Source organism: Lithobates pipiens, unplaced genomic scaffold (assembly GCF_037356315.1).
Source record: "Lithobates pipiens isolate NorthernLeopardFrog02 unplaced genomic scaffold, aLitPip1_a1.2 Scaffold_18, whole genome shotgun sequence".
NCBI lineage: Eukaryota > Metazoa > Chordata > Amphibia > Anura > Ranidae > Lithobates > Lithobates pipiens.
In genome coordinates, this window is record NW_027507758.1 from 242,080,049 (window position 1) to 242,107,185 (window position 27,137).

A 27,137-nucleotide genomic window follows, 5' to 3' on the forward strand; every position below is an offset into this window, starting at 1 on the left:
GAATGTAAACATCCCCTGTAATAGAAAAAAAGCATGACAGGACCTCTTAAATAAAAAAGACCTCAAATCTCATATATACACAAAAATGCAATAAAAATAAAAAAAATTGTCATTTAAAAAAAAAAAAATGGCCTTTTAAGAGCTATATATGGAAGTGTAATTTTGACATCGCTTCCGCATTAAATGGTATGGAGACGGGTGGGGGCCATCTTCCCCTCACTCGTCTCCATACCCAGAAAGGAGAAGGATCCGATCCCCTCCGCCGCTACCGACGGCTCCAGTAAGCGGCGAAGGGCACTGGAGAGCGGCGGGGGGGCCCTCTCACGCCGCCGATAAAAGTGATTTTGCGGCGAATCCGCCACAGAGACCACTATTATCGGAAACCAGACTGCCCATTGAAGAAGTGGATACCGGGTTATGGCAGCTAGCTGCTGCCATAACAATGATATTCCTCTTCAAAGAGAGGACATATATCTGTGTGCGGCGGTACGGAGGTGGTTAAGTAACCAGCAGGACTGATGAGCAGGATATCATCACCAGGTGAGTCACTGTGGAAAGATTATAGCTGGCAATTAACCAACAAATGAGTGGCCTACTCTGAGACAGAAGGGTCGAGTCCAGCCCTGACAAAATCAGCTTAGAACTTCAGCTTGTTCAATTAAGCTGACTGGTTTCTATGTAGAGCTGCACCATATTTTGTACTGCCCAGTTTTAGTAAATCAACCCCACAGTGTAGACACATACAATAGGCTGTACCAAAGATGTATCATCAAGAACATATCACTCTGTACAGGCTTAGAAAAACTGCATATGCCATACAAAAAGGTAATCCAATCAGACTAGACATTATATGATATGAACCTCATGCATATTTACCCTGTGGTGATACCAACATTAGGAATCGAAAATGTACATGTAAAGCAAAACAAGAAAAACGGAAAAAAAAAGCATCACTCTAATTTGAAGACCATATGTCCCATTTATCTGAAAAATGGGGCATAGTATCTAAAAGGGTATAAAAAAATCCTCTCCATCGGCATTATAGCATCTATCCTATCATTAATTTGAGAAAAGAAAATCTAGGGAGAGCTCTAATTCAGAGCTATAGCCCAATGAGTAGCCACACATATGGTTTGAATTGTTATTCTAAATGCTGGAACATCTGTGATTGGTGTAAAATTACAAATATACTAAAAGCAGGCATAGTTAGCATAATGGATTGTCCCACTAGTTTAGAGGAGAGTTCTGATATATTTTGCCCTATGGGTCTCAATCTTTCACAGCTCCAAAATATATGAAGGAGCCAGCAGAAGCACAACAATGAAAACATGCATCTGAAACCTCTGTAAATATTGAAGCTTATTCAGGGTATATTACCACCTAGTAAAAATCATGAGGGCAGTCTCCCTAACAGACAGTGACCTAGTACTTTTACGGAGATTACAAAGTATAGTATCCCACTATAGAATCCTCTCTAGGATGTAGAGAATTGCCTTTCACAATCACATTTCTACTTCAGCATGTGTGGTAGATTACACAATGAGGGGTTATATGTCAGCAATCTATAGAGACCAGAAATGAATTGTTTAACCCTATCATGACACATCCATGCATAAAAAGTGGGCTTAGAGCAAGGGGAAAAGGCATAGTGAGGTGCAAAAAAGTGTTGAATTTGAATGTAACACAGCATTTCCCATTGATGAATATCCTTATGGGTTTAGTGGCGGGCAAATGTAATGAATGTTGCATTGTCTAGGAAAGCTGAAAGTGTAGTCAGCCCATTCTTCTTCCACTAACCAAAGAGTCCCAAAGAAGGAAACGCAGAAGTAACCCTTGGGTCTCATAAAAAAGGAGATCCAGGGGAAACCAAAGAAGGTAGGCAATACCTACCGTATATTTGTAAAGGTTCAAAATAGTGTTAAATAATATCAGATATGGGTGGGCCATGGATCAGGCTTTGTATTAGATAGCCTAGAGCAGGGTGTTGCCTATGCAACCAGATAATTCCTCCCATTGTCTCTGCACCCCTGTCCACCACTGCTTAACGCTGAGTTCCCCTCTCCACTCTTTCACCACTGCACTCTCAAAACAACTGTACCACTTATTGCAGCCCCTTCAAATGTGTTCCACCACTGCACCCCTACATACCTCATTTCACCATTATACACTCCACTAACCACTAACACCATTCTACCCCCCCACACACCTGTTCCACCACAACAGTACCACACCTTTTCCACTACCACTGAACCCCCTGCACACATGTTTCGCTACCACTACATTGCCAGAAAACATGTTATTCCATTGTACCTCCCTGCGCACATGTTCCATTACTGCACCCCACCGTACACATATTCCACCACTGTACCCTTTATGCATATCTATCCGATCATTGTATCCTTGCACACACGTTCCACCCCTGCACACATAATTCACAACTGTACCACCCTGAACATTTGTTTCACCACCGTAACCCACCCACACTCATATTTTGTCACTTTGCCCCCCACACACTTGTTTCATTACTGTAACCCCCCTGCACATATGTTCCACCACTGTACACATATTCCACCATAGTAACCCTCTGAACAGCTGTTCCATTACTATACCCCCTGCATACATCTTTCACCACTGTACTCCCAGGCACATCTCTACAATCACTTTACCCACCTGCATACATGTTCCACTATGGTATTCCCCTGCACATATTTTCCACTAATGTAACCCACCCTACACACCTGTTCCACCATTTTATCCCCTGCACATGTATCCCACCATTGTACCCCCAGAACATCGGTTCCACCACTGTGTCCTCTTGCAAACGTATTCTGCTTTTTCAGGTGGTTTTTGGCAGTGACATGCTTTTTCATCAAGTGGTAATACGCCCACTTTGACCAGTGGTCCAGTAGTTTAGTGAAGCTGTCCTTGTTTTCACTGATGCAAAGCTATCCTGCTGCTAGCCAATTTCTGTCAAACTCTCATGAAGAATTAAAAGATCACAGATGATCATCAATGTACAATTAGCCAGCAGCAGGATGGTTTTTATTCAGGGAGAAATGGCTAAATTGTACTTAAGACAAAGATGTTGGTTTACTAATGGCAAATAGGCTGTTGACTTTTCATGGGAAATTTCATCAGCTAATTGTGCATTATCTTAGTGAATGTGATACAAATTTACTTTTAAAGAAAACCAAATTACACGGTAATTTAAAAAAACTGCATTCACTAAGCTGAAGGAAAATTAGTACAGGCAGGTGTTTTACTACAAGGACGCAAGTCCATCTCAGGAGGAGCAAGCGTTGGGTTAAAAGTGATGAATGCAGCACACTGCACCAAAACATGTTTAACATATGAGTTTGATAGCAGTTTATCTTATATCCTGCGGTAAAATATGGGGCTAATAGTGATGTAGAGAGAATTGTCCCAGTATCAGTGTGAGGAAAAAATGCTCATATTGGTGATGCCACTGAAAGGAAGGAAGGCTCCTGCATCAGTGGTGTCACTAAAAAGAAAAGATGGCCCTAGGCCGTTGGGTCACTGGGAAGAAAAATGTCCCTGAATTGGGATTGTCACTAAAAGGATAAATGTCCCAGTCAGTGGTGTCATTCTAAAGAAAATGGTGCTGCATCTGCGGTGTCACTGGAAAGAAAAATGCCCAAAGTCAGTGGTGTCTTTGAAAGGAAAAATTGTTCTGCATCTGTGGTGTCACATGAATGGAACATGTTTCTCTATAGGTGGTGTCTGACTGATTGGCTATGGTATAAAAGGGAAGAGGAACTGTGCAGGTGGGGGCTCTGTGGGGTGAATTTAACAAAGGGATCCTGTGTGGCTCTGAGTGCTAGTTTAAACTAACTTTATCCCTCTGAAGAGCGATTTGTGATGGATTGGGTTTTTATTTATCATTTTTATTGAAAAACTATTTTTCCGTGAACAAAGATTTCTAAGGCACATCCCAAACAACAGCAACAACAACAAAAAAAGGATACAATTACAAATTTCAAAGATATCCGACAACCCAAAAACGGCTGCAATTTTAAGTATTCAAAAAAAAAGGAGAAAAAACACCAATCCAAACCTACTCTGGGAGTTATACTCCTGTACAGCAGAATGAGCCTTATATATAAGTTTAGACATAAATATTCCTCATTCAAAAATAACATATTAAGTAGATATATATAAATATATTACCATAAAATCCAGATGAAAATCCCATAAAATAAGACGTCAATTTATGACGAAACGCACAGGGTAGACAATGTGTTGACATCACCATGATTGTGGAAACCTGAAAGAATGGGTACTGTATGAGTGCCGGCTGGGATTTCTATTTCAAAGGCGTTTTTTGATTTTACTTGATGTAAGCGTGATCTATAGTAGCTTTTAATAAAGTACATTACGGTTTTACACTGTGTGGAACTCTTTTTGTTTTTGAATGCTTATTGACACCACTACTGGGGGGATCAATGTAGGCACCCAAGAGGACCATTAGGTTTGCAAAGGCCCAGGCTGGGTATTAAGCCAAAGCGTGTTTGACCTCCTATAATACGGGGTCAACGGCAGCTGGAAAGCAAGCATTTGGCACATGGTGGTGGTTATATCACAGGAAGATTTATTCCAGTTATGGTGGTAGATGCCATTGATATTCAATCAATTATGAATTTACTTCTACACATGTGGACTGTCTTTATTATATAAAATTTTCACAAATTACTAGGATTGTGTGAGTCTATTTTAAATATATTCGTTACTGTATATATCTTGCAGAAGAGTTGAGACTTAAAGGAATTTCTGTTACTTATTCACATTAGCGCAATTTTTTACTCTCTCTAGTTTATATTACCATAATACCTACCTCTGGTGCCTTCCAGTAGGGTCGCTTGGGGAGCTTTCAACCATGTAAGCCATATTTTTTTAAATTTATTAGGGCATTCTCTTTTCTGATAAATCAGTTTTTCCCCAAAGAGAGAGACAGCATCCTCTTTAATCCAATCATCCACTTTTGGAGGGGCAGGTGAGAGGCACTTTCTAGCCTTCAACTTTCTTGGCAAAAACAGGAGACGATGAATAGCCAACATTTAAGAGTTGTTTAATGCCAACAAACTTAGTTCCCCTAATCACAGCTGAGCGGCACAGAGGGAATTTGAATATTGTATATAATGTTTATCATATCCATTATTTCTTGCCAGTATGTGAAAGTTTGGGACACGGCCACAACATCAGGTGGATTGAGTAGATTGAGTTTAGTGTTAAATGCTTTGTTTCTACCCTGTAACTGCTACACCTGCAAGAGAGCATGTTCTTTTGAAAAATTTAATGAATGCGGCCACCACATCTAACAGTTGGTAAGTTGCAACATATAAATGTTTGCTTAGTTTGGTAACAAACTGCAAGTACAAACAGAATCATATTATTTTATATTTTCTAAATAATATATTATTTTCCTGCACTGTACACATCCCTAAGACTCTTTATATGAACGTCCTATTGAAATGAGCATGCTCTAGTGGCATCTGAACATCACCGTTATAGCAGAGCATAATTTAGACACCCTTTGTAATTTCGTCAGCGTTTAGCACCAAAAATTATGGTGTCAGGTAGATAAATCTGCCGATGCCTGCACTGACTTCAGAGTGTCTATACTGAAAACTCCTTTCTCAATGCACTACTGCTCTTCTTCCCCAGCCACTTGCTAGGATGCAGAAGGCTTTCATCCTAGCAACAAGTTAATCATAAGTAACATTCAAGTATATTAATAAATTAATGAACACACAACACCCTCCCATATGGCAACTTTAAGCTGGCCTTAGTTACTGCCAGATTGCTTATCTGAAAAATTTACAAACATTCTGTTAGAATCTCTTGCAGCCTTAGTGACGGGTTCTAAATGTGGCAGTAGTAAGAACTACCTGAATCTGATACACATGTCAAGACTTATACCAAAACTGGTGCAAGGCTTATCTCTCTCATTTCTTGAGACACTAGCAAGCCAGGAGAGTACAACCCCCAAATGATCCCTTTTTGGAAAGTGGACATTCCAAGGTATTTAGTAAGAGGCATGGTGAGTTTTTGAACTTGTAATTTTTCCCCCCAATTCTTTGGAAAATGAAGAATGTTGTTTTCACAAAATTGTCATATTAACAGGTTATTTCTCTCATACGGCATATGCATGCTTGCAACTACACCCAAAACCACATTCTGCTACTCCTCTTGAGTATGGCAATATTACATTTTGTGAGACTTTTTCACAACCTAGATACATAGATAGGCCCAACATGCACAAAGCACAGTGAGCTGCTCTAGGGACATAAATTACATGTATAATTTCTTGGCTACCTATTACACTTTTGAAGGGCCTGAAGCACCAGGACTAGGGAACTACCCACAAAATGGCCCAATTCTGAGAAGCAAACATCCCAAAATATTTTTTTTACACAAAGTTATATTTCCAGCACATATCATTTACTGTACATATAAAAAATTACACCCCAAAATACATTCTGCTACTCCTCCTAAATATGGTGATACCACATGTGTTTCCACAGCATCGCTACATAGAGAGACCTAACATGCAAGAAGCACCGGCAAGTTTTCTAGGGATATAAATTACACATCTAATTTCTTGACCACACTTTTAAAGGCCCTGAAGCACCAGGACAAAACACCCCAAAATGTATTCTATGAGGCATAATGAGTCTTTTGAACATGTCATTCTTTTCCACAAGTTTTCGAAAAATGTGGAAAAAAAATTAAAACATATTATTTATTCATATTTTTACACAAAGTTGTCCTTTTATAAGATATTTCCAACACATAGCATATACATACCATAATTACTACTCTCGTCAGCCATAATTAGGATTTGGTATGCCTCCTCACTTGTAAATAATTTTTTAGACACAGTGGTGACTGTGGGCTGTGGTGACACTGGTGATAATGTGGCTGCACTGATGTGCATTGATGAAGATGCACTGATGGGTGCTGTTGATGAGTGCTGATGGGCACTAATAAGCTTGCGCTGATGGGTGCTGATGAGTTTGCACAGATGGGTGCCGATGAGGCCTGAGCCTTGGAGGTGAGCCTGACGCACCGAGGGACACCTCTTGTACGGCTCTGGTTCTGGGAACACTGGAGTGGGGACATTGACCCACGGAGCACAGTGGGGTATGAGAGCCTGCAGAGTTCATTTGGCTGAAGATGATGTCCACTTGGTATCGACAGGAACAGGCTCGGAGCAGCAAGGCAATGCGCACAGATGCAGGACTGTAGGCAGGTGCGGCAGCAGGCAGGTGTGCATGGATGCAGGACTGTAGGCAAATGCACACAAGCGCAGGGCAGAAAGCAGAAGCAGGGTCAGTCAAGTCGGGTCATAACAGTGGATCAATCAGACAGGAGCGGCAGGTAAAGAATGGTCAAGTCCAGGTAGGTTCGGCAACAGATGATCAGACAAGCAGGTACACAGAGCAGGTCAAAGGCAAGCCAAGGGGTTAGGATTGGAGATAGCAGCAAGGTCAGGAGAGTCGGGTAAACACTGGAGCAGATGTGGGTTCAGTATCAAGTTACAGGATGAGCTGGAGATCAGTCAGCAAGGGTGCTTTCTGAAGAGGCCCCTTTTAAAGGTCATTGGGCACCAAAGTCAAGTTACTGTGCATGTGCGTCTATTCACCACTGGATGCCTGTGAACTGGAACACATCTCGATGAACCCGTGCGCCTGTGACCAGTTGTAGAGTTATGTGCAGTGCGCCCATGACAAGGCCGCACTGATGTGGACTGATGAGGCTGCACTGATGGGCACTGATATGAACTGATGAAACTGCACTAATGGGCACTAATATGAACTGATGAAGCTGCACTGATGGGTTCTGATGAGGCCACACTGATGTGCACTAATATGAACTGATGAGGCTGCACTGAAGTGCACTAATGCACTGCACTGTTGGGGCTGATCAGCTACACTGATGTCCACTGATGAGGCGGCACTAATGGGTGCTGATGAGGTTCCAATGAAGAGGCAACACTGATAAGTGGCATTGATGGGCACTGATAAGCAGCACTGATCAGATGCACTGATGGGCGCTCATGGGATTCCACTGATGAGGCAGCATTGATAAGTGGCACTGATGGGCACTCATTAGCAGCACTATTAATGCACTGATTAGGCAGCATGCATGAAGAAGTACTGATGGCTATTGACACTGATGGGCACAGTAAAGCACTAAAGAATAGCAGAGTAAACTCACTGTTGGCACAGATCTCTCTCCTTCTCTCACACTGGGTCTCTGTGTGAGGGAAGGAGAGCTGTTAAACTCTGATGAACTAATTTGTTTACATTTGAGATTGCTTGTCATTGGATACAGTGATCAAGTGTTAAAAGGCTGCTGTGTCTGGCCATTTATCGCTATCTGTGATTGGCTGTGTCCAAGGGACACAGCAATTACAGATTCTTACTGATACATGCCCGAGTGGGCACACAGGAAGCGTGTTCTCATGAGGACATCTATGGATGCCCTCCTGACAATATGAGTCCACAGTGCAGTTGTCTTTTGGCTATAGTGCTAGTGGGAGGTGGTTAAATACGGAAAGTTAATTAGTGGACAGGTTGTCTTAGAATCTGCTGGTTAAAAAAAATAGGTAGATTTCCTTTTGTGTGTGAACATTAAAGCAGATAGTGCAGCTACTGTCAGAATGGCAAGATATTTGTGGTATCAAATATTTTGCCACTAAAAACTGACTAACATATCTGCCACAGTGGATAGAGAGGATAGGGAAAATGATAAGGAAGGAACAGGAAGACCTGGAAAAAAGAAAATTGTCAACTTTTTGATGCCTTTATTTTGGAGTTGTAACTTCTCTGTGTAGCTAGGTGCTTGACTAAGAATGGAGAGTTGGAGAAACACTGGCTTCAGCTGCTCTCTGGTGCTGAGCTGTTTAACAGCTATAGGAGCAAAAGGAGAGATCTGCTAAGCAGACATAATTCAATAGATCGAGTCAGGCAGCACTGCACTGTGGGAACTGTAGTCCAGAGGAGAGGGACTCTATTGTAATCAAGAGCTTTTCAATTGCATTTCCCTGTGAGAGACTACTGGGGGGGTGCTGAATTTTCTCAGGCTGTAAAGGATACAGCTTCCTCTTGCCATGAGGGAGCATGGAGAGTGCACACTGCTATCCAGTGTGCACCACCACTGCTGCATACCAACGGCCTGAGCAGGATCCGGAGTGCTGAGTCCAGATGTACTGACAGCCAAAATCACTTGGGTGCAGAGCAGAGAGTGGACTAATTGCTTTATGTGACCGTATGGTGAGCTGCAATATCGATGGGAATGGTGAGCTGCTGCTGTGGGGATTTACTATCCGCTGATAGAGAGATTGATCTGGTTGGATCACTAGATGAAAAGAAAGTAAAAAAAAAGAAAAGAAAACTAAAGCATCCATCACATCTAAGAATTGGTAACCTGCAATATAATAAGTGATTACTTTTGGGTTTAATAGCATTTCATTACAGCTAGGCCTTGTCCCTCCCCTAGCCTGTGTTGGAGAGTGAAGGAGAAGCATAAAACGGATACAATTATCTTTCTGTGACTCCTGCATGCTTCCTGCACTTCAACACAGCAAATTAGCTTCAAATGCAGATACTTGCACTGCATGCATTAAAAAAAAAAAAATGTTGATGATATATTAATCAATACAGAGCTGCATTGATTTGTGTCTTATATTCCTGTTATATGCCTGTCCAGCTTTAAAGTCTGTTTATTGTGTATGCATATTTTTCACATCAGATATTGATTAAAGAAACATTGTATTTGTAGTCTCCTGTGCGCTGGCAGTCTGTGCTCTTTAGTATTGTCATAGCACACAGAGAATTCTATTATTTATAATAGCATAACTATCCTCTTTAATACACTATTCCTGAGAGGTAATCTAAAAGAGCTGTTAACAGCTGCCACAAGCCTTTCAAATTAAAATGGCATAAATCTATTGAATTTATTCTTGTCTATAAATTTTAATGCTGCAAGATATAGTAAGACATGCAGTAGACACATTTGAGGTTTAGCAGGAATAATAATGTTTTGTCAAGCCAATTTATTGCAACAGAGATGTTAAATGGATATTTACTCAAAGAGAGATAACTCTACAAATAAGTGAGCTCACGTTTTCAGTTATTATTGTTGTTTACCTTAACATTTTTAAAGGAGATTAAGCTTTGTATGTATAGTTTCTGAAATGATATGACTACTATTGTGTTCTTTTGATATCTTATATTGCTCTGGTAATCATCTGTCATGCATAAAATATGTATTTGTAAAATAAAGCTTTTGTATATACATTTGTTATAGAACACAAAATCCAAAACACTCATTGTAATACTTATAAGCATAAAGTGTATGCAAAGTGACATTTCTTTAGTTTAGGAAAGATTGAGAAAGTTATACCCACTGTCAAGTTTTTACTGATATCTGTGTTCTCACTGGATAGAGTAACAACATTTTTTTGTCCTGGTGATCATTTTCATCGGAGCAGGAGATGAGGAAAATCTAGATTTATAAGGCCCCATTTATATGGGGTGATTCGTTGCATGTCCCTTGCACGGATGTGTGTTACCGACATGGGGTTGGATCATTCCTGTGCCAACAGTCGCATAGATGTGTATTGGAACATGTGGCTGCTTGAATACATGTGACAGTCATGTGGGCGATGGTGCATTTTTCGGAATGCACCCAGGGTGAGTTTGGGCAAATGCATGTGCACATGTACCCGTTCAGATGTCACATTGGGACACATAGGTGTTGATTTACTAAAGGCAAATAGACTGTGCACTTTTCAATGTGCAGTTGCACTCTCCAAGAGCAGTTGCTCCAGAGCTTAGTAAATGAGCAGAAGGTCTACTGACTTCCATCATTCAATTATGTACAAGCAAAAATTCTTTGTTTTACTTGCATGTGATTGGGTACTCATTGCAAAGTAGAGATTTACCTCATTTGTTAAACCCTGGAGCAACTGCACTTGCAGAGTACAACTGCACTTTGAAAAGTGCACAGTCTATTTACCTTCAGTAAATCTACCCCATAGAGTCAATGCAGCCATGTGTTCCAATAGACATCTATGGGACTGGTGTTGGTAAAAAAAGGCCCACACAACTTATGATTCCGAGTGAACAGGGCCTAAAGTTGCCACAAGAACAGAAAGTAAGAGGAAATCTTCCTATGGAATGTTTTCCAGTGACAACTATAAAAAAGGATTTCTCTTCACTTTTAGAAGATTTTCTCATTAATCTTGCTACGTAGCTGGGACATTAGGTGAAGAGAAATTCCCAATAGAACACTAAAACAAAACAAAGTGGACCACTTAAAAACATCACAAACGCTACAAATAAGCATAATCATGGTGAAATGCATCCAAGGGGCATAGCTAAGGGTGCCGACTTTGTTGAAAGCCTATTACATTGAATAAACCTTGTGTGGCTTTGTTTTCTGGCTTGTTATTCATGCTGAGTGGGAAAAGCTCTTAGGGCTTGTACCTGGTGAAGGACTTGAGAATTATATACAGAGCTTGGAGTGGAGCAGTTAAAAAAACATAATGCTTTCACTTTACATATTTGCACAACAAAATATTTTTAGACAATAAGCTTTCAAAACATTAACACACATTGATAAGATTATAGTTAACTAATTACTGTCACTCATGGACTCATGGTTAGTGTTTGGCTGAAGCCATTTATTATCGATCAACTGTGTTTACTCTTTTTAAATCATATTGGCAACTGAAACTACCCAAATGACCCTGATCAAAAGTTTACATACCCCAGTTCTTAATACCGTGTATTGTCCCCTTTAACATCAATGACAGCTTGAAGTCTTTTGTGGTATGTGTGGATGAGGATCTTTATCTTCTCAGATGGTAAAGCTGCCCCTTCCTCTTGAAAAAAAGCCTCCAGTTCCTGTAAATTCTTGGGCCGTCTTGCATGAACTGCACATTTGAGATCTCCCCAAAGTGGCTCAATGATATTGAGGTCAGGAGACTGAGATGGCCACTCCAGAACCTTCACTTTATTCTGCTGGAACCACAATGACAGGTCGACTTGGCCTTGTGTTTTCAGGGTGTCCATGGGCATGTAAGCAACATAATTGGACCACAGAGGAATAGAAGAAGTTTGCCTGGTCTGATGAATCATGTTTTATATTACATAATGTGGGTGGCTAGGTGTGTGTGTGTGTGTTACTTACCTGTGGAAGAGATGGCACCATGTTGCAGTATGAGAAGAAGGTAAGCCAGCGGAGGAAGTGTGATGCTTTAGGCAATGTTCTGCTGTGAAACATTGGGTCCTGCTATTCATGTGGATGTTACTTGACAGGTACCACCTACCTAAACTTTGCTAGTGACCAAGTATACCCCTTCACTGAAATGATATTCCTGATGGCAGTGGTCTCTGGCAGCAGGATAATGTAGCCTGCTACATAGCATAGTTTGTAATCAGTTTTTTTAATCAGCATTAAACAAAAAAAACTGGGATCATAATGGAATGCAGCATTAATGCCTTGCTAGGATACCAGTTTGGTTCTTATCTGGGTTTGATTTTATGAATGTATTTTAATATACAAGTGATAAACTTAATGTATAGTGTTTTCCTACTTCAAGTAAATGTTATGTTATTTATAATAATTGAAATAAATACAAAAATAATCTGGATATCTGTGCCTAATCTTAGAATGAGCAGCTCCTTTGTTGGAAACTAAGGCACACTATGAATTAAGTTCAGTGAGGTGCCTGACACATCCTGGGCTTAGCTCTATTATTTATATTTGACAGCTTTATAGTACCAAAAAGTGAACCAGTGTAGCGCTAATATGTACCAAAAAAGATACAATCATACATCTATCAAAGTGTAATATAAACAAATAATTTGAAAACAACAACGAAAACCAATGTGCAAACGCATGTAATGCATACAGCACTACACGCTAATAGTCCATAGAGTAGCAAAAATTAAGAGAAATCTTCTTATCCAAGTGACACCAAGCAATAAGAACAGAGCAAAACATCTTTTCTGTAGTCACTCTCAGCAGTGCTTCAAAAGATAAATGAGTAAACACTCTTACCGACTGTGATGGACACACATGTCATACGACAGTGAGTCAGAATGGCTCGTAATCCAATAGGGGTTGAAGTTAGTGCTGTACCCAGGAGGAAGTTGGTTCAATCTGGTGTGGGATCCACGACTCTACATTCCAAGGCTCCACAAACCGTTCTCGCAAAAGGTAGATATAACTTCAAAGTAGTTGCTCATGAACCCCAAAAAAGCGGACAGCAAAAACCGGAAAAAGGAGGGCTGCAAATAGTGCAGGTCAAACCAGGAGGTTTATTAAAATAATGTCATAAAAGACAAATGGCAGAATAAAAGAGATCACAAAAAGAACATAAAAGCAATGTGGAGAGCAGTAAATGCTATCCCGACGCGTTTCGGCACTAAAAGGTCTTCAACTGGGGCAAATTTCTGACCCCCCCACATTGCTACCGAATGAATACATTTCCCATAAAATAATCCCACCCCCAGGGGTGGGGCTAACACGCAAAGAAAACCCATTACAGATTGCACACATTTTTAAATATATGTATCAAAGGAGTTAAATGTGTCTTAATATTAGCAAAAAATTATTGAATTATAATAAAATCAATTGCTTGTATTAGATTAAAAAAGTTATTTCTATACAATTTAAAATGGAGATCAAGCATCCTGGAGTGCGCTCCAAGCCTCATTTCAATCTGTATCATGTGACGCAGCTCGACCTATAAAAGAAGGTTAATGTGGTAGTAATGGGTGCGCATAGAGATGTCCTAATTAGCCCAATAACAGGTGGAGACAATGTGTGTACCTATACGAAAAACGTGCCCCACCTATTCCCAGTAAGGATCCATTGGACTGCATGTCAGCGTCATCACTTGCCACACAGGCGCACAATCCCTCTCTTGCGAAGTACCTCCAAGCATGGTGATCACATGGTGCCCGAACATGCTGTCACATGTTCATGGTCACATGATGTTCCTCCTCTAGGGATATGGCGTTCGATCACATGACGTGGCCCCCCCACAGTCATATGACAACCATAATGTACATGGTTACATTGGCCTCGTAAACAAAGTCAGGTGACGGGAGGTCACATGACAGTCTCCGCTTTCATCCTACGAACCTAAAGAGAGCCCTAATTGAGGATAGGCATAGTCACAGCATCATCATAAAAAATGCACTGCATACGAAATCTGGAATACCATTAATTATGGGTAGATCTAATGCTACATTAAATTGATATTTAATTAATACATAGTCCCCATGAAGGCCCCAACTGCTGTCCAAAAGTCTCCAAAGAGGCACCGGGCACCAGGAGAGGTCGATCATGCAACCTCAAAGAAAGAAAGCTTAATCTATAAAGAAATTTTTTTTTTATATCTTCTTTTTCTTTTTCCTTTCTTTCCTCTTTCCTTCTCCTTTCACTTTCCTTTCCCTTTTCCTTCCCCCTTTTTTCTCCTTTTTCCCTTAAATAAATGTATGGATATGGGTGGATAGAAACCCAACCCAAAAACAAATAAATGCAGAATGGGACGGAATGAAAAATTGTCAACACTAAGCCCGGTTGATAAAACAATTTATATCCCAGCCCACATTCATGCCATGGGGCAAGTAGCACCTGAGCTCATATATCCAGAAAGTCTCAAGTCACGACACACCCCAAAGACATGAATCACCCTTCCAATGTGGAACAAATCAATCTATAATCTGGAACTGGGTACCAGTGGGGTCTTTCCCGTGATGTTCCAGATAATGATGAGAAACGGTGTGTTTGGGACATCTTTTTTCATTTTTGCCAAGTGTTCATTAACCCTAATAGAAAAATTCCTAATGGTACGGCCCACGTATTGTTTCTTACATGGGCACGTGATGAGGTACACTATGAAACTAGTTGTACATGTAATGAAATGTTTCATGGAATAAATACGCAGGGTAACTGTAGAACAAAAAGTACCAATTTTACGTCTTCCAAAGGCATTATGCAGACAGTCATTGCATTTTCTACAGGGGAAAAATCCCTTGCATTCAGGGGAAAACAAAGTCTTTTTGGAGACATCTATAGTGTTGGGGGCAATGTCTTCCTGTATGGAATGTGCTCCCCTAAAAATAATTCCTGCATTTTCCGGAAGAGAAGCTCCCAAGATTTTATCACTATGAAGAACCTTCCAGTGCTTGTTATGCCGCGTACACACAATCAGACTATCTGGACTTTTTCCCAACGAGCGGACCTGCCACACATGCCCACACACAAACTCACTTTTCTGGACAAACCACCGGACTTTTGGCGGAGGTCTTCCGGACTTTCCAGATCAACGGACTTGCCCACACATGGAGTAAAGTCTGTTCATTTTGAATGTTACTTGAGGTACGACGGGACTAGCGAAGGAAGTCAGTGTTGCCACCTCCATCGGAATCCGGGAGCCCCCTTTAATAAGGGGGCCCCAGATTCCAGCCCCCCCAACCTATGTGAATGAGTATGGGGGTACAATGGGGAAAAAGTGTTAATAAAAAACACACAACACAGATTTTTAAAGTAGTTTATTAGTCAGCTCCGGGGGTCTTCTTCCGGTTTTGGGGGTCTTCTCACCGGGCTCCTCTGCTATCTTCTGCTCTTTTGCCGCTCTTTTGCTAGTGGAGGAGCCCGTCATTCTCATCTGGGTGCCGGAATCTGGGGACCCCCTTATTAAAGGGGGCTCCCGGATTTCAATAAGCCAGCTGCCCGCAGACCCCAACAACCAATGGCCAGGGTTGTTGGGAAGAGGCCCTTGTCCTCATCAACATGGGGACAAGGTGATTTGGGGTGGAGGTGGTGCAGGGCCCCCCTTCCCCAAAGCACCCTCCCATGTTGAGGGCACGTGGCCTGGTATGGTTCAGGAGGGGGAGCGCTCGCCCGTCCCCATCCCCTTTCCTGACCGGCCAGGTTGCATGCTCGGATAAGGGTCTGGTATGGACCTTGGGGGACCCCATGATGTTTTTTCGACGTAGGGGTTGCCCTTTAAATCCATACCAGGCGACGGGGCTAGCAAGGTGTCAATCTCACCCATGGAGGCGGTGACATTGACTTCCTTCTCTAGTCCCGTCGCACCCCAAGTCACGTTCAAAATGAACGGACTTTACTCCGTGTGTGGGCAAGTCCGTTTATTTTGAAAAGTCCAGCGGACTAGCACACAGACGAGTAGATTGTCCACCGGAAAGCTGAGTCTGGCGGACAATTTTGAGTCAAGTCTTCTTTCTAAGTCCGCCGGACTTTTGGGAAGAAAAAGTCCACTGGAGCCCACACACGGTCACTAAGTCCCCCGGATAGTCCAATCGTGTGTACGCTGCATTAAAGATCTTTTTAATCTCTTTGTGCTTGGTGGAAAGAAGTAAAGAAGAACCACTTAAATTTATCATTCTTAAGAGTTTTCAGTTTGGTTTCTAAAAGAATGGCGTGTTCTACCATAGAGACGGAACCAATATCCGCATCTAAATCTTAGCTTATAGCCCTTATCTATAAATCTCTGTCAAAGGATGTGAGATTGGGAAAGGAAATTACCATCTCTCGTCTAAGACTAAGAAATTGTCCTCGAGTAACAGACCGGAGCCACTGCTGATAGTGGCAGCTGTCTGTCGGAATAAAGCCATTCCTGTCTGTTGGCTTAAAAAATATATATTCGGAAGCTAAATATCCAAAGACATTTTTTAACTTCACCTTCCAATAATTCCAATGTGGTTAATTCAAGTAACAATATACACTCTGGATTATCCAACCCCTCTCTTTTTAACCCTTTTTAAGCCACCCGGCAATACAGCTCCCTCCATTAACGTTCTTTGCAATTTAGTGTTAGACGATTTTGATAAGTTGCCAATCAAAAGAATCCATCAGGACCCGTCTATTCAGAAGGGTTTTAAAATCTCAGCCCCGCTGAGAGGGGGGGTGGGATAGTTATACTGGGTAAAGATATGTATATTGGAGAATTGAATAGATTATTATAGGACCATACCACTTATAGCCCATTACCAGGAGATCCCACTTCCAAGTATAAGAACACTTTAATTGAGATTGTAGATGAGGGTGTTACCCTTAATAATTTGATTTCACTGGCCCCACGGATCCCCATTATATATCAATTCCCGAAAATCCATAAGGACCCTGCTAACCCTCCTGGCCGCCCGATTGTGAGCCGGATAGATTCCATCACATCCAGGATTGGGAAGTATATAGATCACTATCTTCACCCTTTGGTGAAATTGTGTCTCCAGTGTCTTTTAAGTAGGATGGGATCAATCAGATTACTAGAAGGGGTCCAATATCATAAGGATCTTATTCTGGTAACTGCTGATGTGCCTGCCCTATACACGTCCATATCACATGATTTGAGCCTTTCAGCAGGGGAATTCTATTTGACTAAAAACTCTACCCTTTCTTTCATACACAGGAATTACATCATGAAACTGCTAAAATTTGCTACTGAACACAATTACTTTTGGTTCCAGGGCACCTTTTTTTCACAACTCAAGGGTGTAGCTATGGGGACTAAATATGCCCCCGGTTTGGCCAACCTATTCATGGCCCACTAGGAGGAGGATGTCGTCTATGCCCTAAACAGGCCATAATTGGTGCTGTGGGCCAGGTACATAGACGACATCCTCCTCCTATGGAGGGGAGATAGTGCCTCTCTCGACGAGTTTATGGTCGCTCTCAATAGAAATGACAGAGGTATCATTTTGAACTTTGAGATCAGTACCACAACTATTCATTTATTAGTTTTAGAAATCACAGCAACTAATGACTGTCTGGAGCTTAAAACCATTTGTTAAGCCAACAGATAGGAATGGCTTTATTCCGACAGATAGCTGCCACTATCAGCAGTGGCTCTGGTCTGTTCCTTGAGGGCAATTTCTTCGTCTTAAGCCGCGTACACGCGGGCGGATTGTCTGCCCAACTAAGTTCGTCAGACAATCCGACAGACAGTCCGTTCAAGTTTTGAATGAACGGACTTGACCACACACAATGAACAGACAGTCCGCTGAAAGCTTGCGCGATGACGTGTACAGCACGTACGACGGGACTAGAAATACGACGTCCAATACACTGCAATGCAACCTTCGGCGTGTAAATCCTTTCTGAGCATGCGCCATACTTAGTCCGTCCAACTTGCCTACACACGAGCGGACTGTCCGCTGAAACCAAGTTTGGACGGACAAAATTACAGAAATTCCGAAAGACTTAGTCCGCCAGACTGTCCGCTGAAAAAGTCAGCTGAAACCCACACACGAGCGGATTGTCCGCTGAAACACGTTTCAGCGGACTAAGTTGGATGGACAATCCTCTCGTGTGTACGCGGCCTTAGATGAAATTGTACGAGAGATGGTGATTTCCTTTCCCAATCTCACATTCTTCAACAGAGATTTATAGATAAGGGCTATAAGCCCTCGGATTTAGATGCGGATATTGGTGCCATCTCTATAGTAGAACGTGCCACTCTTTTAGAAACCAAACCGAAAACTATTAAGAATGATACATTTAAGTGGTTCTTCTTTACTTCTTCCTCGACCCAGCACAAAGAGATTAAAAAGATCTTTAACAAGCACTGGAAGGTTCTCCGTAGTTAAAAAATCTTGGGAGCTTCTCTTCCGGAAAATGCAGGAATTATTTTTAGAGGAGCACGTTCCATACAGGGAGACATTGCCCCCAACACTATATAGATGTCCCCAAAAAGACTTTGTTTTTTCCTGAATGCAATGGATTTTTCCCCTGTAGAAAATGCAATATCTGTCTGCATAATGCCCTGGGAAGATGTAAAATTGATACTTTTTTTTCTACAGTTACCCTGCGTATTTATTCTATGAAACTTTTTGTTACATGTACAACTAGTTTCATAGTGTACCTCATCATGTGCCCATGTAAGAAACAATATGTGGGCCGCACCATTAGGAATTTTTCCATTAGGGTTAATAAACACTTGCCAAAAATGAAAAAAGATGTCCCAAACACACTTGTCTCGTCTCGTTATCTGGAACATCACAGGGAAGACCCCACTGGTAGGGCCCAGTTCCAGATTGTAGATTGATTTGTTCCACATTGGAGGGGTGATTCATGCCTTCGGGGCGTGTCACGACTTGAGACTTTCTGGATATATGAGCTCAGGTGCTACTCGCTCTATGGCATGAATGTGGACTGGGATATACATTGTTTTCTCAACTGGGCTTAGTGTTGACAATTTTTCATTCTGTTCCATTCTGCATTTATTTGTTTTTGGGTTGGGTTTCTATCCACCCATATCCATACATTTATTTAAGGGAAAAGGGGGAAAAAAGGGGTAAGGAAAGGGAAAGGAGAAGGAAAGAGAAAAATATATATATATATATATTTTTATTACGCTTTCCTTCTTTGAGGTCGCATGATCGACCTCTCCTGGTGCCCGCTGCCTCTTTGGAGATGTTCGGACAGCAGTTGGGGCCTTCATGGGGGCTATGTATTAATTAAATATCAATTTAATATAGCATTAGTTCTACCCATAATTAATGGTATTCCAGATTTCTTATGTAGTGCATTTTTTATGATGATGCTGTGACTATGCCTATCCGCAATTAGGGCCCTCTTTAGGTTTGTAGGATGAAAACGGAGACTGTCATGTGACCTCCCATCACATGACTTTGTTTATGGGGCCAATGTAACCACGTACATTATGGTTGTCATATGTCTTTTGGGGAGCCATGTCATGTGATCGAACATCATATCCCTAGAGGAGGAACATCATGTGACCATGAACATGTGACAGCATGTTCGGGCACCACGTGATCACCATGCTTGGACGCATGTCGCAAGAGTGTGGTTGTGTGTCTGTGTGGTGAGTGATGACACCGACATACTTTCCAAAAGAATGGGGCATGTTTTTCGTATAGGTACACACATTGTCTCCACCTGTTATTGGGCTAATTAGGACATCTCTATGCGCATCCATTACTACCACCTTAACCTTCTTTTATAGGTCGAGCTGCATCACATGATACAGTTTGAAATGAGGCTTGGGGCGCACTCCAGGACGCTCGATCTCCATTTTAAATTGGATAGAAATAACTTTTTTAATCTAATACAAGCATTTGAGTTTATTATAATTCAATTATTTTTTTCTAATATTAAGACACGTTTAACTCTTTGATTCATATATTTATAAATGTGTGCAATCTGTAATGTTTTTTTTCGTGTGTTAGCCCCACCCTTGGGGGCGGGATTATTTTATGGGAAATGTATCTATTCGGTAGCAATGTGGGGGTCAGAAATTTGCCCCAGTTGAAGACCTTTTAGTGTCGAAATGTGTCAACATAGCATTTACTGCACCCCACATTGCTTTTATATTCTCTTTTGTGATCACTTTTATTCTGCCATTTGTCTTTAATGACATTATTTTAATAATTCTCCTGGTTTGACCTGCACTATTTGCAGCCCTCCTTCTTTTTCCGGTTTTTGCTGTCTGCATGCTTTTTTGGGGTTCATGAGGAACTACTTTGGAATTATAGCTACCCTTTGCGTGAACGGTCCATGGAGCCTTGGAATCTAGGTTTGGGGATCCCCCACCAGATTGAACCGACTTCCTCCTGGGTACAACACCAACCTCAGCCCCCATTGGATTACGAGCCATTCTGAGTCACTGTCATATGACATGTATGTCCATCACAGTCGGTAAGAGTCTTTTCTCATTTATCTTTTAAAGCACTGCTGAGAGTGTCTACAGACAAGTTGTGTTGCTCTGTTCTTATTGCTTGGTGTCACTTGGATAAGAAGATTTCTCTTCATTTTCAAGACTCTATGGACTATTAGCGTGTAGGGTTGTATGCATTACATGCATTCGCACATTGGTTTTCGTTGTTATGTTCACATTATATATTTATATTACACTTTGATAGATGTATGATTGTATCTTTTTTTCGTTCACATTAGGGCTACATTGTTTGGTTCGCTTTTCATTATTGACTTTGTTTGAGTGTTAGCAGCTTCTTTAGTATATATTTTTTGGTGTAGCGCAGTCTTTTCTCTACCATTGGCTTTATAGCTATCGCTATAGTTCTGGAAGAGCGACGAAGATCTTTCTGAGCTCTGCATCTTGAACAGGGGATCACATTCACAAAATACAAAGGCTTCTGTGAATGGACCGCAGAGAGGAGGGGTGGCCATAGTTTCTCTGAGATTTTCTGTTTCTCTGTCTCTCTGGCAGAGCAATAATCCTGTCAAATGTAAATAATAGGGATAAGCCCAGAAGATGTCGGGCAGCTCCTCGGACTTAACTCATAGTGTACCTTCCCCTTTTACAAAGTGGCTGAATTCCTGTAGTTCAGCTTTCATTTTAGAAATCAAAATAAAATAAAATTTCAATACCTGTTTCAGTTGGATAAATAATTGTTATTTTTAAATCATGTTAATAAAAGAGTAGTTTTCTGTAGTAATGACTAAACATACATCATGGGGGTTATTTACGAAAGGCAAATCCACTTTGCACTACAAATGCACTGCAAGTGCACTTGGAAGTGCAGTCACTGTAAATCTGAGGGGGACGTGCAAGGAAAATAAAAAACAGCATTTTAGCTTGCACATGATTGGATGATAAAATATGCAGAGCTTCCCCTCATTTCAGATCTACCCATCAAATTTACAGCGACTGCACTTCTAAGTGCACTTGTAGTGCAAAGTGGATTTGCAATTAGTGAATAACCCCCCATATTTCTTTCTGGTAACAAATCCACTCAATTCAATCAGTAGTTTCAGAGTATCCATTAAATACCATTTTGTCTGAAATTATAGCCATGCTTACTGCCTGTTGAATCAGTTCAGCACTTTCAGTTATTAAAAATAGACACCTGCCTATGTAGATGACTCTGATCATTCTAATACCTGGTATAATATATGTTTATTTTTTATTTTTCTGCAGATACAAGGCTATTGTAAATCCAATGGATATCCAAACATCGAGTGCTGTTCTGTGGACATGTTTAAAAGCTGCAGCCATCTGGATTATTTCAATGCTTTTGGCAGTCCCTGAAGCTGTGTTTTCTGAAGTGGCACACATCAATGGGTCAGACAATGTCAGCTTCACAGCTTGTATCCCATACCCACAAAATGATGAGATGCATCCTAAGATCCATGCAGTGCTAATTTTTTTGGTTTACTATCTTGTTCCACTTACTATTATCAGTATTTACTACTATCACATTGCAAGGACTTTAATTAAGAGTGCTCACAACATTCCTGGGGAATACAGTGAGCATTCTAAGAGGCAGGTGAGTACTTTTTTTTATATAATAGAGATATGTAACATGGTACCACCATCATTTTTTGCTTCCAATACAGCAGCTGTGCATCAAATCAGCCAATATTAACCAACTGAGCTCCAAAACCATGTTCCTTTTTAGACAGCTGTCCTATTAATTTTTCAATAATTTATAGGGGTCTATTCATAAATATTTTCATACAATATTTATACAACTTTCATGTATTTTACAATTAGATTATATTGGAAAAGTGTGTGAATCCTGGCTGTTGCTGGAATGTTGCGTAAATAATTTATAAAACTAGTATAATAACTATTTATAATAACCTCATACTGTTTGTCAAAATTATGTGTCCGATACAAAGTGAAAAGTTAAATTTTGTAATTTTGTTTTTACACTTCAATAACAAAAACTAACTAAGGTGGTCAGGGAAATGAAGAAGGAAGTCAGGGCCAATAAGAGAAGCAAGAGGTTGGTCAGGGGTTAAAGGGGGTCAGGGGTTAAATAGAGAGGGCTTTTATTTTAAAAAATACACTACATTTTTTTATACATTCTGGTTTGATAAAGTGACTCTCTCACTTTAAAAATGCTGAAAGATGCTGACAGGTATGAGATGAAGACATCCAGAAATAGATACCTGCAACAATTTTCAGTGTCTTCTGATTTGCCTGAATGCTAAGCTTTTCTTATGCTGGGCACTTCTGACTGGGCAAAGCTCCAACTCTTTTGGATAGTAGTCTAAAAAATGACTTTTGAACCTGATCTCTTGTTTCTCCTGTGTGCCACCTCTACTCCCCTCTGATCACTTGCACTCCCAAAAAAAATTTAATAAATTAAAATGCCCTTTATACTCACTTAAAGCTATGGTCATGTGATGCTCCAGGCAGTGGGGCCCTTCTTCAGATGTCCATGTCACTGCCTGCATGGCATAGACACTTAATATTTGGATGTTCAGTGGAGGGGTCCTCTCAGAATGCAGAAAAGTAGTTTGCAGCAGTCACACTGGTGCAAGAAGACTATCAGTAATTGATCAGCATAGCACATCTGCAGTGCTGGCTTAGACTCCCCACCACCCCCTTGATTGGTTCAGGTAAGTATATCTTGCATAAAAAGGTAAGAAAAAAGTGCAAGATTAGAGGGGTGGGAGGTAGGGTGGGAATGTAGTTAATATGTGCCAGGAGATAAGCTATAGGGCAGATCCTGTCTAAGCAAAATAGCTGTAATCTAACTAAAATGTACCGTTTTTTTTTAACAGTTTAACAGGCACCTAGCAAAAACAACTGTTGTTGCTGAAATAAGTAAATATAGTAACCTGCCTGGACAATTTGTGACATCTGCTGCCAAATCAACAGAAGGTCCCAGCAGCTACGTATGTGGGTGTGTACTCAGCTGGGAATGCTTAACTGGCTAATATTAGCCCTCTTTCCCGCTAGTTGTATTATATGAAAATTATTTTTGGCCTCTTTTCTACAGCACATGCAACTGAACCTATGAATGGATATTCTTTTGGCTATTACCTTATTTTTGTATAATAGGCCCGTTTTAAACACTGTAGATGCTTCTATTTTCATACTTAGAATTAGTGGACACAACTGCTGTTACTAAACATCTTATTGTGCTTATAATAGATGACAAATATTTTAGAGAATGTAAAATGCCATTATTTTCATTATTCCATTCTACTTTGGTGTACACTTACACATCTTACATATTGGGCGGCACAGTGGTGTAGTGGTTAGCACTCTCACCTAGCAGTAAAAAGGGTCACTGATTCAAATCTCAACCACAACACTACCTGCCTGGAGTTTGCATGTTCTCTCTGTGCCTGTGTGGGTTTCCTCTGGATCTCCGGTTTCCTCCTGCACTCCAAAGACATGCAGGTAGGTTAATTGGCTTCTGTCCAAAATTGGCCCTAGTATATGAATGAGGACCTTGGATTGTGGGCTCCTTGAGGGTAAGGAACTGATGTGAGTGTGTGCTGTGCAATATACAGGGATAGGGAGAGTTCTAGACACCTCACTCAGGTTGAACTGGATGGACTGGTGTCTTTATTCAACCTTACTAACTATATAACTATCTGCATGAAAATTAGCACACGTATTATATCTTGTTGAACATACAGAAAGAAATGCTGTATTTGTTACTCAACCCTATCTTAATTTTGTGTTTTAAATGTTATGGGGCCATTATATTATATTAAAAGAGAACATTCTGAGCAAATTGCTCAACAAAAGTTAAAATATTTGCTTAATAGAATTTATGTATTTCAATGTCAACCATTCACTATTATATTCTTATTTGTTTTTCCTCACTTGTTCTTTTTCTTTAAAATTACCTAAAATAGAATAAAGTGATATTCTTTTCTTATCTGTATACCATAACTTCAGTATGAATTACTAAATAGAGAATCATTATACAGGCATACCTCACTTGTAAGTACACAATGGGGTTTATTTACTAAAGTTGTAAAGTGCAAAATCCGGCTCACTTCTGCACAGAAGCCAATTAGCTTCCAGGTTTTATTACCAAAGCTTAATTGAACAAGCTGGGGTTGGAAGCTTATTGGTTTCTATGCAGAAGTGAGCCTGGTTTTGCACTTTCCATCTTTAGTAAATAAACCCCATTGTTTACTTAAAAGTGGGGTATGCCTGTAGTAGCTATTCGTACATTGAATTCAATGCACTACTGTGTAGTATAAACAACTTCCATATTTTATTTTTTATTTTATTTTTTGCAGCTACCTACTTCCTACATTATATGCATTCAAGGCTGCTTGGCATTTCTCAGGGTGGAGTAACATGGTCCAACAGCAGCAGCAGTGGACCATGCCTGTGCAATGCGCACTTGAACAACCACTTGTAGTCTCCATTTGAAGCCCATGTGATAGGGAGACTATCGCCGTGACATGTCTCCTGGAGATATTTCCGGGTTCGCCTGCTTCAGTGCTGTGATTGGCTGGAGCCGCAACGACATCACTCTGGCGCATGCGCACGAGCAGGCCATTTCTTCAGTGCGCATGCCCCAATGATGTCAGCGCAAGTATATACAGTGAATATCTCCTAAACTGTGTAAGTTTTATTATAGGCTTACCTGTAGGTAAAAGTGGTCTAACTAGGTTTACAACCACTTTAATCTGGTTAGAGGAAGCTTTGTGGTTACATTTTTTTTATATATATATATACACACACACACTACCCTCTGGAATAAAGTCACTACCCATGAGCACTGTGTTGTTTCTTTAATAGGAGATGCCATGTGTTTACTCACTCCTAAAATGCCCATCTAGTGCTAAACTGCATACAGGCAAGTGTCAACACAACATTATGGCATCTCACACTTTTGCAACTATATATATTTTGCTTGGAGCTAAGGGGACATACCACATTTTTTTAAAGCAAAGTGCAGACAAAAACAGAAAAGTCAGTACAAGGGACATCCCTTCTGTTAGTAGAGTCTTCCTCTATCCTGAAGGCTGCTGCTGGTACTATGCAATCACTGTGACCAATCACAATAGATCACATGAGAGTTGTAAACAAAGAATAGTTTCCATTCATAGCCATTTATTGTGTACTATTGTGTTGATTTCTGTGGTTGATCACAGTGATCACATACATGGTACAGACAGGGGCAATCACAGTGCATCTGTACCATGTGATAGCTGTGGCCAATCAAAGCTTCTCAATAGTACACACTGGATAAATGAATGACATGCATAAAAATGGACTGCTTATAATAGTTATTATAACTGTTTTCAACAATCAAAAAAAAAAACCTCATTGGTAAGATATGGTAACACTGTATTGCACTGGTAACAGTATGCAAAAAAAAAATTGTAATTAAAAAAAAAGTTAAAAAAATGTACACACTGTCACCAGTCAGTGTCCTAAATCACCATCATACCAGTTAAATGATGATACTGTACTGCACTGGTGACAGTACGCACAAAACAATTGTGAAAAAAATTTGAAAACTTCAAAAAGCTTGCCATGTCTCTTACTAAATACCTTGGATTGTCTACTTTCCAAAAAAGGGGTCATGGGGGGGGGGGTTATTTGTACTGTCATGGCATTTTAGGGCTTCAAGAAATGAGAAAGGCCGTCAGTAAGGCCATCAGTACATCAGGACTGATCGATGTTCAAATATCTATACATAGTTTCCTACAGACTAAACAATATACACTGTTTTGAGTTTTTTTTACCAAAGAAATGTAGCAGAATATATTTTGGCCTAAACTTATTAAGAGAGATTATTTATTTGCAAAATTGGATAACAGAAACAAAGAAAAATGTATTTTTTTCATTTACTTAGCAAAAAAACCCTAAAAACAGTGGTAATTAACTGCTTGCCAACCAGCGCATGACGATGTACGTTGGCACAAGGGCACGGCTGCACAAATGGGCGCACCTGTACATCCCCTTTAAGACATGTACTCTGATGGACGGACTCAATGTCCACCGGGGGCCAACGATTGTGACATGGAGCTGCAGAACAGGGAGATGTAAGCAAGGAATTTCTCAGTTCTGCCTAGCAACATGACAGGGATCTACTGCTCCCTGTCATCAGGAGCAATGATCTCTATCATGTTGTAGTGAGCCCATCCCCCTACAGTTTAAATCACTCCCTGGGGCACACGTAATCCCTTGCTTACCCCTTAGTGTTTAATCCCTTGCCTGCCAGTGTCATTTGCACAGTAATCAGTGCATCTTAATAGCACTGATCGCTGTATAAATGTCACTAGTTCCAGAAAAATGTCCAAAGAGTCCGCTGCAATGATTTTTGCACAAACCAATCAATATACGCTTATTGCGATTTTTATTTTTTACTAAAAAT

The 27,137-nt window shown here is 40.6% G+C and overlaps 1 protein-coding gene across 1 annotated transcript in view; it reads left to right on the plus strand.

The window, feature by feature from the left end:
* The window catches only part of NMBR (neuromedin B receptor), a 513,059-nt gene that overhangs the window by 463,835 nt on the left and 22,087 nt on the right, over positions 1 to 27,137 (plus strand). Inside the window, exon 2 of the mRNA XM_077486740.1 lies at positions 21,968 to 22,316. Within this exon, the coding sequence (XP_077342866.1) occupies positions 21,968 to 22,316 (349 nt within the window). The remainder of the gene's footprint in view (positions 1 to 21,967; positions 22,317 to 27,137) is intronic.